General features: G+C 35.5%; 1 protein-coding gene across 9 annotated transcripts in view; it reads right to left on the reverse strand.

The window, feature by feature from the left end:
- The window catches only part of OXR1 (oxidation resistance 1), a 585,179-nt gene that overhangs the window by 86,751 nt on the left and 485,073 nt on the right, over nucleotides 1-13,355 (reverse strand). For all 9 annotated transcript variants that reach the window (XM_044002996.1, XM_044002901.1, XM_044003208.1 and 6 more), the window contains one exon: nucleotides 3,130-3,212. In XM_044002996.1, coding sequence (XP_043858931.1) covers nucleotides 3,130-3,212 — 83 coding nt within the window. The remainder of the gene's footprint in view (nucleotides 1-3,129; nucleotides 3,213-13,355) is intronic.

Consider the following 13,355-nt stretch of genomic DNA (forward strand, 5'->3'; position numbering starts at 1 on the left):
AAGCAAAGATATCTATACTAAAATCCCAAATACATGAGAGCAGTTCCATTCATGTACATGAATGAATGGAAAACAACAGGGAGTCAGAAAAGCTGGATTTATGTTCATTTAGACCACACTTCCTAGCTCTGTGACTGGACAAGTTATTTAATCTGATTCTTTTTCCTTTCTAGCAAACATTTAGAGTATTAATATAAGAAAATGGAGAATGTAACTAACCTCTCTTTGAGACCATGAACTCTTTGATGCCCATTATAGATCTAGAATTTTGTACAATGCCATGTGCTTTGTGCCGGTCTCCCCATGAGAAATCCAAGGATTTCTTTCATGGTTTCGCTCCCCCCACCCTTCCCTTCCTTTGCTCCTAAATAAACTACCACCTTATTCTAACTACTTTTGTGTGCAAGAGGGTGTAATTGTTTAATAAGGAATATCTAAGAACCCCATCCCCTAACCTAACCCGTACCCCATTGCCCCTATTACATTTATTTGGATCTTTCAATTTATCATAGTGTGAGGAAAAATGGGCTCCTTTCAAAGTTGATTGGAACTGTCTGGGAAGACAACTACAGGTGATTTAATGTCTGGGGAGTGGGGTTTAGCTGGAAGAGTACAGTAGAATAGAAGCAGGTACTCAAATGCTAATATCCACAAATGGGGGTTAATTGGAATAGAGGACTTCTCTAAGAAGGTTCCCACTAGAAGAAGAATCAATGAGGAGGGGTGGGGATGCAGTGTTTGAGTGACTAGCCAGAGAGAGAAGGCCAATCGCCAGTAGGGATAGGAAGAAGATAAAAGACAAGCCTGCATAGTAGGTTTGCCCTGCTAGGGGGCGGCCCATTCTCTCTAGAATGAAAATAAAACGAGCTTTTGACACATTCCTAAAGCAGGGTTCCAAAAGTTTTTGGAGAGCTATTTCTCACAATAGGTAATGCAGTAACAAGAGAACATGGATGAATTATTGTGTTTATAAAATATTGTAAGAAGAATTCTGATGGTATAGCAACATTTAGACACATCTTAAAACATTTTCTTTTAATAACTTTTTTTCCAGTTTGACAAATATTAAATGCTTCCTATTTGCAAGGCACTGTGTTAGGTTCTAAGAATTTACAAAAAGCAATTGGGTCCCTGACCTCAAGGAATTCATATTCCATTGAGGGCACACAAATAAAGAGATATTCCAACAGATACATGATTTCATTCATTTGATAGTTATCTAAAACACTGCAAATCTCACTATTCATGCCTACACATCCTGTGCAATTCTTTTTCCATGTTCTTCCAAGGAAAACAGCATGTTGGAGGTTTTCCTTGATTTATCCTGAAATACCACTGGAGTACTCCAGCTAACCACATGTCATATCTCATCCTTTCCATGTGACCAGTTCATCATCTTTCCATGTCATATAATTCCTCTTCTTCTTTTTGAATTACTATCACCAACCACTCTACTCTCCCTTTAAACAAGCTAGAATTTTTAGGATAAACAAATTTCCTATCATATAATTCCATGATGTTGTGTTTTATTCCTCTTCTTTTGAGTTCCTCTTTGAGTTCCTTTCTATCCTGCTTCCACTTCCAATGAGTCTCTCCACTGCCCTGGAATTCAGTTCTGCAGAAGCAGTCATGTTTCATATTTTGCTGCCATGTAGCAATATGTAGAATGTTAACATAGATAAAATGGGCTTTTGTTTTCATGGGAAGCTTGGGTAAGTAAAAGAATTCTGCAGTTTTCTGAAAGCAATTCAGCCTATTCTACTTTTCAACTCTGGGTCCAACTCACTGTTCACCTGAACTGTGTCCCAGATATACACACATTGATGAACAAGCTCTACAGGGTGTCCATGCAAATGCATATTGAAATATGGACAAAAGAAGTTTTTCATCCACTTGCTCTTTCCTATGTGGATAGGATGCTTTCACCATGTATTAATCTAGAAAAGTATTCAAAGTGACAGGTCAAAAATGACCAATTACAAATTTAAGTGGCTGTATAGTAATAGGTTTAAAAGAATGATGCTGGCCTAAATCAATTTCAGAACTTTTCTGCTCTAATCTATGCTGCTTAAAACGTTAATCTTTTTAAAATTTTATAATTAATATATGAGAGGTAGTCTTTTTTAGAAGAGATATCTTTTAAATATATCCCTTAACATGTTTGTAGTCTCTTATAATGCATTTAAATGAAATAGAAAAGCTTAAATGCAGCTATATTATACTTTGGAAGTTTACATGACTGACTTAAAATAAATTAATGTAATCTAAATACACAATAGTTACAGCCAATCATATGAAAGCAGCACATCTCATAGAAAAGAAATGTCTCATGTCAGTATCCCACAGTGACCAGAAACAGGAAAAGCTGACTGCAGAGAGATTTGAGGGGCATTTCAAAAACATAAGTCAGGGAAAAGGTTCCATTTTTTGGTTACTTCTGTACAATTTTAGCTTTAAATAAATAAAAATTAGCCCCACCCCCCCAAGATGTCAAATGGTAATTTATGGGGATTAATATTAAAAACATTATTTTAAGTGTTTTTTTCTACAGTTATATAGTTCATCATTATCAAAGCTAAAAAGCAGGGAAGGAGATTTCTAATACGAATTTCAGTTTAAAACAAGTGAACTTGCTTTAATAACTTTCATGAAAAGAAGCACAAACTCCCAAAAACTAATGCTATCAACAAATCTGAAATCCAATGATAACTGCCACATGTCTCTTTCTATTATATCTAATAAGAGGGGCAGCTAGGTGGCACAGTGGACAAAGCACTGGCCCTGGATTTAGGAAGACCTGAGTTCAAATCTGCCCTCAGACACTTGACACTTATTAGCTATATGACCCTGGGCAAGTCACTTAACCCTCATTGCCCCACAAAAAAGGGGCAAATAAACAAATACTCACTGAATGATATATCTAATAAGAAACTGTCAGGAAAAAATACCCTTCGATTTAAAAAAAATACTAAGGATTTGCTTCCTATTAAATTGAGTTTTTAGAAGTGATATACAGATTTAAGAATTCAAAATAATTAACACATGTGATGTATTTATATTACATAAAGAGAATCCCTGAAATCAACATACTCCAACCCTAAATAAGCATTAAACAAATAACTCACTCACAGTATATTCAATAGTCCCTTTAGGCTTCTGAAATGACATTCGTCTTCCATCTTTCTTGTCTAGGCTCTTCTTTTGGCCAGTGTCTGAAAAAAAATTGAAGGACGGAATACATTAAATTCATTTTCCTCTCAGAATATTGTCACAGACTGGGGAATAAATAACCCCTTAGGCAGACATCTAATTCAACAGTGTGGTACTCAGCTCTCAAAGACAGCCATCTGTGGAAATCAGAAATTCACTCCCCTTCTTGATTTAGGAGTTGATCACTAAGAAACACAGAGACACTTAAGATCAAGTAACTACACATACTTACCAGCAGAAAATAAATTAGATCCTTCTCTTTGAACAAATTTTAACCCCAATGTCTATTTAGAGAGTCAATGTTTCTTATTGTTTCTATATCATGTAGCATGTGCTTTTTAACAGCAGGCAATTTCTATATTTCTTCAGGTAAGATTTAATTAAAGATGTAACTCCCATTATGGGTTTATTTTTAAAGAACTACATTTTTCTTTGAATATGACAAGGTAAAAAACCATATGAAAACTGCATCATGAAAACATACTTATATTACTAAAATTGTTTATTTCAACTGATGACTATCTTGAAATTAGAGTTTGGGATCCCAGAGGTTTACAACCCCACACAGATGTTTCAATATAAACTTCTATAATACTTTGTTATATCTTATTTTATTTTACATTTTAGTACCTTCATTTAATTAATAATAGTCAAAAGTTCTCAAATACTGACAATTTCATAATGTAAGGGGCTAAAATTCTAGCTATAATTATCTAAAATCTAATGAGCGGTCGCCAATAAATTATAAGCTTTAGCAAGAGTATTTAAATGTTTGAGTATTTATTAAAGAGCATTAAGATCAGAGAGAAAGGTAGAAATCTAACTATTTCTAAAAGACCCCATCATCCGACCCGCCATGGCGAGGTCAGAAACCAAAATGGGAAGAACCCCTCCACCAGCATCTGCTTCCTACTTCATGTTCTCCTCCCAGAAATAGGAGGCTCCTCAAGTTGATTAGCTGGTAGCCTTGATAGACAGTACCCATGAGCAAATGTCACTTCCTGACACCAAGGACCTTGACCACATGGCTTGCCCTCAGATGCCTTCTCCTCATGGCAGAGCTCTCCCATAGTAGCTCTCCAATCATTACAATAATTATCAATATATTAGCAATACCTTGTTAAGGCTTGTTTCTCATCTTAATGACTACTTTGAAAACAGTAATTAAAATGTACTTCTGGGAGAAAAAAAATCAAAATTGTATACTAAAAACAAAGTAAGCATATCTTTTATAAGTATAATGACATTTCCCCTCAAAAATATAAAATACCTAAATTTGAGAAGAAAAATTATTGTAATCTATAAATTGTCCCAAATTTTAAAATTTAGTAAATATCTGTGTCCGTTTCCTTTACTCCAATTAATCTTATGAACTGAACTGATGTTAATATCTAAAAAATAATTAATAACCTTTGCTTACATAGTTCCTTACAAAACAATGCATATTTAGATTACTTAGCCTAGCTGCTCATAATGTGGCACTAATAAAGTTAATAAAGGTTTGAATTCCATGCTTGAAAGCTTTGCACTGATTAAAAAATTCTATTCCTCTATATATGCCAATCATTGACATAACAGGGAGACTGAGCAAAGGAACAGGGTCCCTTGCAGGACACTGTCATTACTACTAAAGAAGTAATCTTGACTGTGTTCTGCTCTGGTTGTTGCTCAAATTCTATTGTGAATAGAAAGCACACTTAAATGAAGTTGGCTGCTGCCATTAAATAGACAGCAAAGTGAGCTGACAATATACTTCTGAAAACAATGCTTTCAAATTAATATTTTTCAATGTTGCAAAATATAATAAAATTACAGATTACTTTAACTGATATTGTCTTAGAATTATTTTAATAATGAACCTCTGCCAGAACAGAAACATTTCCTTTGCTTAGGCAAACCAAATGCCATAAAATTCTCAGTTTTCTTAAGCTTCTAAGGTTTAGGAATGGGATCTTGGTATTTATCATCTTTGAAACCTCACTATGGATTGAAGTAACATAATATGAAAAGTTATGTAGAAAAAGTTTCTAACAACTCCAAAAGGCAAAATTACTACTTTAGTTCTTGAAAGGAACAAATTATCTATAACTACCTGAAAATTATTCAAAATGACAATAAAAACAACTGATCTACAACCCTGAACCTGTTACAATAACAAAGAAAGACAAAAGGATTACATTATATGTTGGCAATTGTTCAGTCGTTTCTGTCAACCCTATTTTGGGTTTTCTTCTAAAAGATACTGGAGTGGGTTTGCCATTTCCTTCTCCAGTTTATTGTACAGATGAGGAAACTGAAGCCAACAGGATGAAATGACTTGCCCAGGGTCACACAGGTAGCAGGTGTCTTAAAGCAGATTTAAACTCAGGAAGACGAAGTTGTCCTGACTTTAGGCTTGATGCTCTATCCCCCATACCGCTTAGCTGCAGCGCTGCCAAGAAATGGGTTTGCCATTACACTGCTTGGTAGGGGATTTGGGACGGAACCACATTTTAGCATTACAGTCCTATCCCCAACTCCACCATCCCAGGCCTGGCAGCAGTATAAGGCCTCATACGCTGTCTCTGTCAATTAAAGAATGGTTTTTAATAAATTTAAATTAGTTCCATACATATATATATATATATATACATATATATATGAAATTAAACCTTTATGGAAAATATTTTTGTCAGTTGTTTCTTTTTTAATCTTGGTTTAAAGTTATGTATTTGATTTTTTGTGGTATCTCACCCTTTGTTTGAGCACAGATTTTTCTTCTATCCATATTTCTGATAAGTATTTTTTCCCCTTACTTCTCTAATTTGTGATGTGCCCCTTTACATTTAGGTCACATTTCCATTTGGAGCTATCTTGTACGTGCCTGGCAGACAATAAGTGCTTAATAATGATTTGTTTTGCCTTCCATAAGGTGTGAGTTGTTAGTCTAAATTTTATTCCATTCTGTTGTCTAATTTTTCCTGAAGCTTTTATCAAATCATGAGTCCTTATCCCAGTAGCTTAAAGTCTTTGTATTTATCAAACATCAGGCTACTTAGATTCATTTGCTTCTGTATATTGTATATTTTATACAGTCCAGTGGTTGTTCTACTTTTTAAAGACTATCAAATTGTTTTGAGAATTACTGCTTTGTAGTATAGTTTGAGATCTAGTACTATTAGCCTCCTTCATTCCCACTGACTTCCCTTGATATGTTGACCTCCTAAGCCTCCATATACATTTTTTTCTAGTTCTATAAAGTAATCCTTTGGCACTGAATAAGTAAATTAATTTATATAGTACTGTTACTTATTAGGCTGACTCATGTTACTTATGAGCAATTAATATTTCTCTATTTATGGGTGTCTATTTCTGTAAACAGGGTTCTATAAATTTATTTGTATTGTTGTTACATATATGTTGATAGGTAGCATGCTGAATATTTTATACAGTGTAGTTATTTTATCTTTATTTCCTTTTCTACTACTTCCTAGTGGAATTTTTTTTAAGGCAATGGGGGTTAAGTGACTTGCCCGTGGGTCACACAGCTAGTAAGTGTCAAGTGTCTGAGGCTGGATTTGAACTCAGGTACTCCTGAATCCAGGGCCAGTGCTTTAACCACTGCGCCATCTAGCTGCCCCCCTAGTGGATTTTATACAAAAATAATGATTTGTGTGGATTTATCTTCTGAAACTTTGTTAAAATTACTGTTTGAATTAATTTTCAGTTGACTCTCTAGGGTTCTTTAAATACACCATTTTATCATCTTTCCTTCTCTAGATTTCCTCATCCATAAAATAAAAAAGGCACTATGAAAATAATTGCAATGCTAGCTCTTATTTATTGCCTCTGTGTGACCTTGGACACCTCACTGAACTTCTTAGGGCCCCAGTTATCTCATCTGTAAAATGAGGCCATTTATCAGATGCTTTCTACAGGCCTTTGTTCCCTTCAGGGTAAGGTGGAACTCTCTAAAGTGATGTAAAGTGAATAAAGCTAAAAGATATATGCAGTAAGCACAACTATATAAAATAATATTTTAAAAGATAGTTCTAAATTGTAAACAAGAGACATTCAAAAAAGAGGAAAATGTGAAAAATAAACTTCACTGCACCAAGTTGATTGTGGTAATAATCAACACATTGATTGCACATGATTATGGAATCATAAGCTGTTGTGTATAATTTCTCATATTTTAATGGAAGAATCTGGTTTAAAATATCCCTTCTAGGGGGTAGATAAGTGGCGCAGTGGATAGAGCACCAGCCCTGGATTCAAAAGGACCTGAGTTCAAATCTGGCCTCAGACACTTAACACTTACTAGCTGTGTGACCCTGGGCAAGTCACTTAACCCCAATTACCTCACTAAAAAAAAAAAAAATCACAGAGGTTGTGACTAGTCCACAGTCATGAAGAAAGCATATCAATGCCAGTGTTTGAACTCAGATTATGTGACTTCCTCTCTTTCTACCATACCACAGTGCTCCTCCCTGAAATTTTTATTTCCAAAGTCACCCACACCTAGGAATCTGAAGCCATTTTTGACATCTCTTTCCCCAGTCTATGTCAATTATTATTTATTTATTTTTTTTTTAGTGAGGCAATTGGGGTTAAGTGACTTGCCCAGGGTCACACAGCTAGTAAGTGTGTGTTAAGTGTTTGAGGCCAGATTTGAACTCAGGTACTCCTGAATCCAGGGCCAGTGCTCTATCCACTGTGCCACCTAGCTGCCCCAATTATTTTTTTCTAATAGTTCTCTTAATTCATCCTTTCTTTTCTATTCCCAAAAGCAAAACCTAGTTATGTGTACCATCTCTTGACTAGATTACAGCAGTATTCCTACCTCCAATTTCTATCTACTTTTTGTTTTTGTTTTTCTTCTTTTTTGGTGGGGCAATGAGGGTTAAGTGACTTGCCCAGGGTCACACAGCTAGTAAGTGTCAAGTATCTGAGGTCAGATTTGAACTCAGGTCCTCCTGAATCCAGGGCCGGTGCTTTATCCACTGCGCCATCTACCTGCCCCGTCTACTTTTTAAAATTAAAAAAAAAAAAATCAGAGCTAAAGGATACCTTAGATATTATCTACTCCAACTCTTTCAATTATACAGCTCAGTCAGCAGGAACAGAAAAGTGACATATTTCAGGTGATTCAGGTAGTATTTATTGGGATTTCTCTTCAGGGCCTCTGAATCTAAATCAAGCACTTTTACATACCACTAAACTGCCTTTCTTGCCTCTTATCACCACCCTGTAATTCTTCTAGGGAAAAAAATGTGATAATCATGCCAGCATTCTGTCCAAAATCTTTAACCATTTTTCACTGACTATAGTCAATGTGAGAAATGGGTAGTTGTCTCCTCTCAATGTGGATATAACAGTCATACTCCCCCTGACCAGTTTGTAGGACAAAGGTCTCAGATCCCCTCCTCCCCCTCAGGTGAGCAAGGTCACATGGTTCAAGGAGCCCTGGTCTCAATAAGGTCCTCTCAGGAGTTGTGTCCATATAAGGAAGTATAAAGTCCACTCCTGAGTTATGCCCATACAAGGAAGAAGGGTGGGAATACTAACCCCACCAGTGATGAAAAAGGGGAGGGTCCATTCGAGTTAGGGACTAGGGGAAAACAGGGCCTTTGAGTACCATTTCTGGGCACCCACTAGCTGCACACTTTATTTTCTTCTCATGAGAAGGAAGTACCCTAAAGAACCTTCGCCACACCCCTGTTGAGTTCCTGAGAATTATTGAGAAGAGGACGGATTTTTCCCTCACAGTCAATGAAACTTAAGGTATACATTTAAGGCTCTGCAGAATCTGGCCACATTTTTCTTTCAACTGTTATTTTGCACTATTTTCTTTAATATGCAGCTTGAAGGGATCCTTATATACGGTTTAATGGCCCTTATTTCTAGTTGAGTTTGATACTCCTGGAATAGAGGACCACTATGATCCAATCCAGTTTTAAATCCATGATCCAGAACACTCTCTAATTTTATCAGGAATTGGAGTGAAGCACAATAGCTGCTAACCCCCACAACTTTTATTTGGGGGGGGGGGGGCAGATTACATCTTCTTTAAAAAAAAATGGTCAATATTTATAGTTTTCAAGTCCTGCCAGTTAGTCCCTAGGATTTTACATACATGTACCATACATATGCATATATCTGTGTATATATGTATGCATACACGTGTGTGTAACTGACTGTGATTCAGCAATCATATTAATCAGGCTTTTGGGCATCTATAGTAAGTAGTACTTCCCACATACATGGATTCAGTTGGATTTGATAAATTTCTCTCTTAAAGAGAAAATACCTGGGGCAGCTAGGTGGCACAGTGAATAGAGCACCGGCCCTGGAGTCAGGAGTACCTGAGTTCAAATCCAGCCTCAGACACTTAACACTTACTAGCTGTGTGACCCTGGGCAAGTCACTTAACCCCAATTGCCTCACTTAAAAAAAAGGGAGAGAGAGAAAACACCTTACTACAGAAGCATATTATTATTCATTCAATCCTTAAAAATACATCAATACCTAACAGCACTGAAGGAAAACTCCCCAAGGAGCACATAAGGAGTTACCTATGTATTTTCAAAATCTCCATAGAACTTTCTGTCATTATGACACTTCCATCTTTTTAGTTTGATGGAATTAGAAACTGGAAAAGGAATGTTGCTGGCACAATTTTTCCTACCCCTAATTTATTCTAGAGACAGCTAAAATAGAATGCCTGGCCTGAAGTCAAGAAAACTCATCTACCTGAGTTCAAATCAGGTTACAGACACTTACTAGCTGTGTGACCCTGAGTAAGTCACTTACCCGTTTGCTTCAGTTCCTCATCTGTAAAATGAACTGGAAAAGGACGTGGAAAACCTCACCAGTTTCTTTGCCAAGAAAACCCCAAATGTAGTCACAAAGAGTTAGACATGTCTGAAACAACTGAACAAATCAGTTTTCACTCAAGTACTTTCCTTTCATAAGCTGTTCCTTCCCTCTTTATCCCCTTCCCACAAATGAGGTCTCTAATTCATACAATGATATTTTGATTGGGGAAAGAAGAAAGGGTAATTCTGGAGGAGAGAACATGTGGATAAGACAGATCTAGATGAAATATGGCACTTTGGAATGTCAGTGAGAAGGATACTTTTTTCCCTTTTTTTTTTTTTTGGTGGGGCAATGAGGGTTAAGTAGCTTGCCCAGGCACAGCTAGTAAGTGTCAAGTGTCTGAGGCTGGATTTGAACTCAGGTTCTCTAGAATCCAGGGCCAGTGCTTTATCCACTATGCCACCTAGTTTAGTTGCCCCCTGTTATTGATAACTTTCAAAAAATGTTTTTAAAAAATGAACATTAAAGTTTTAACATTTATAGCTGCTTTATAATAAAACTTGGAATAAATAAGATTTAAATTTTATCACAAAGGGTTCATTATAACTTCTTTTAGAATGTTGAGACTGCTGAGATTTCATTCATATCTACATGTTAATATGAGTTCATCTAGTTCATTTTTATCAGTCTTCCAATTAAGACGATTACATGATATATCCTCAGGGATACACAATGGTGCTCTACTAAGATAGATATTCTATGATTCAATTCAATGGGAACTCTACAGATATAACTTAAGAAAGCTGATACATATGCAACTGAACTTATGATCCGTTGAGGGTGTTTATATATATATATATACATACACGTAATGCTTAAAATTTAAAGTAAATATGTGGCTCATAACAGTAAATACATTTTTATGAATTAGCTTGACTTTTTTGTGCTTCACTTTTCTCCTTTCAATAAACCCAGAAAGAAAGCAGCAAATCACTAAATAGAAGGATAACTAACCTTAGAATCCCCAAAACTCGTGTTCAAATTCTGTCTCTGAGCTATACTAGCAAAGTGAAGAGAGGCAAATCACTTAACCTCAAGTGGCCTCTTTCTTAAGTTAAGTATTATATCAGAGGACCATTGCCCACCAAAATCCTTAGAGATGGAGTATGCATAGCAAGCATTTCCCACATGGATGAAACTACAGGTTTATATAAAACAAAAACACATGAAAAGTCAAATGACTACAGACCAAACTTTCAGTTGTGATCATAAAGCACTAATACATTTCCAAAAGCTAACACAACAAAATGAATCTCATTACTTTATAGGCGCATTATTATATTGCAATGAAGATGGGAAAAATTAATTTCTGATAGTTATATTAAACATAAAAGCTTATTTCCATTACCTTTCTTAACAGTATCATTACATTGAAACTACAGAGAGGTGAATCAAGAAGTCCCTTTTTCCTAAAAATTATGGTTGCATGTCACCGAGAGAGCAATGGAAAGGAGCAAGGTAGGCATGTGTAGGTTGTACTATATCACCAACAAAGATTCTTTCATTTCTTTGGGGTGTATAGGGTTACAAGTGGTGTAACTGGGTTAAGAGATATGCACTGTTTGGTAGTTTTCAGGGAAAGGTTCCAACTGCTTTCTAGAATGACTAGACTAAGAGTGTACATACAATTCTCCCCCTTTTAAAAAAACATTTCCTGGTCTGGTAGGTATGAGGTAGAACCTCCAAGTTGCTTTAATTAGAATGTATCTAATTATTTGGAGCATTATTTTTTCATGAATACTGATAGCCTGGATTTCTCTTTCTTTGAAAGTGTTCGTATCACTTGACCATTCATCTACTGGACAATATTTTCTAGTCTTATAATTTGAATCAGTTCCTTAATATTGTGGACATAAGACTTTTATGAGAAAAACTGGATGCAAAGAATATTTCTCCCAGTTACCTGTTTTTCTTTTAATTTGTACTACATTTTATTTGTTTCTACAAAACCTTTCAATTTTTATAATTACAATTGTTCATTTTATTTTGTGTGATCCTTACTAGCACACATTTAGTCATGAACTCTTTCCCTATCCACAGACCCATATTTCTTCCTTGCCATAATTTATGATGTGACTGTGTGAAAGATTTACAGAAGAATATGGGCACCATTCAAAGGACTACCAAAAGTCCCCCAGAGATCCCCATATTTTCTTATCAATTTTTTTTTTGAGAATACTTTTAATATATCAGTACAGAAATCCTTTCATGCAAACAGGGACCAAATTAATGACACAAGACATTTATTCAAATAGACAAGTCAAATTATTACTTTTCATCTCCTAAAGAACTTCTATTTAAAGAACAAGTACAATATGCAATTTTCACACAGAATCATAAAAAAGTTCTAGTACAGTTTGATAATTATTTGACCACAATCTAAAGGACACACATTTAACAATAATAATTTTCATGATTTCTAAGGTCTCAAAAACAGGCATGTCTAAAGACTAACTAGATAAAATTATGTCTATAGTATCAAAGAGATAAAATACATGTTTTATCCAAGAGGAGGCAAAGAAAATGATTGACATTGTCTGAGAACATGCCAGTAGCTAAAGAATTGCTCAAGAATTTATTGAAGACAGAACTTTGCAACCTCCCCCTCAACCACCACTAGTTTCATCTTGCCTCACTTCCTTTTCTCCACCAAGCCATCAACCTTAACTTGAAGAAAGAAACATGAACTCAGCTCATCTGCAGCAAGGCAGATGAAAAATAGATGGAAACACTTAAATTGTAATACTGTTGAAAGCTGGAAGTCTGTGGCCCCATGGAAATTCTCTCAGGAGTTCCTGGCAGTTATAGATGCCTATTAATTAAAACAAAACACCTGATGTATAACCTCCCACTTATATCATCACAATTACTATTCAATAAATAAATTAAGCAACATCTTTTGAGTGCATCTATGGGAAAAGTGAACAGCTGAATACAAAGACAGTGTCTTGAGAATGGCATTTAAATCTGGGCATGCTTTAAACTATAGGAATTAGAGGCTTGTTGACCAAGAACATGCACCCAAAAGTCTGGTGAAGATGGCTGTAGTACTGCAAAGAGCTTTAATATGAAAAGGAAGAGGAAGAAAGCAGAATCTCTCTCTCCCTCCATAGGTGTGTATACACCCCCATACAGGTATGTGTGTACGTATGTGTGTGTATATATATATATATATATATATATATATATATATATATATATATATATATACACACATACATATATACATATGGAGGGAAGGGGAAAGAGTGGGGGGCTATTAAGGGATCCTCTGAACTTGTCTTTTT

The sequence above is a fragment of the Dromiciops gliroides genome, chromosome 1, assembly GCF_019393635.1.
Source record: "Dromiciops gliroides isolate mDroGli1 chromosome 1, mDroGli1.pri, whole genome shotgun sequence".
Lineage (NCBI taxonomy): Eukaryota > Metazoa > Chordata > Mammalia > Microbiotheria > Microbiotheriidae > Dromiciops > Dromiciops gliroides.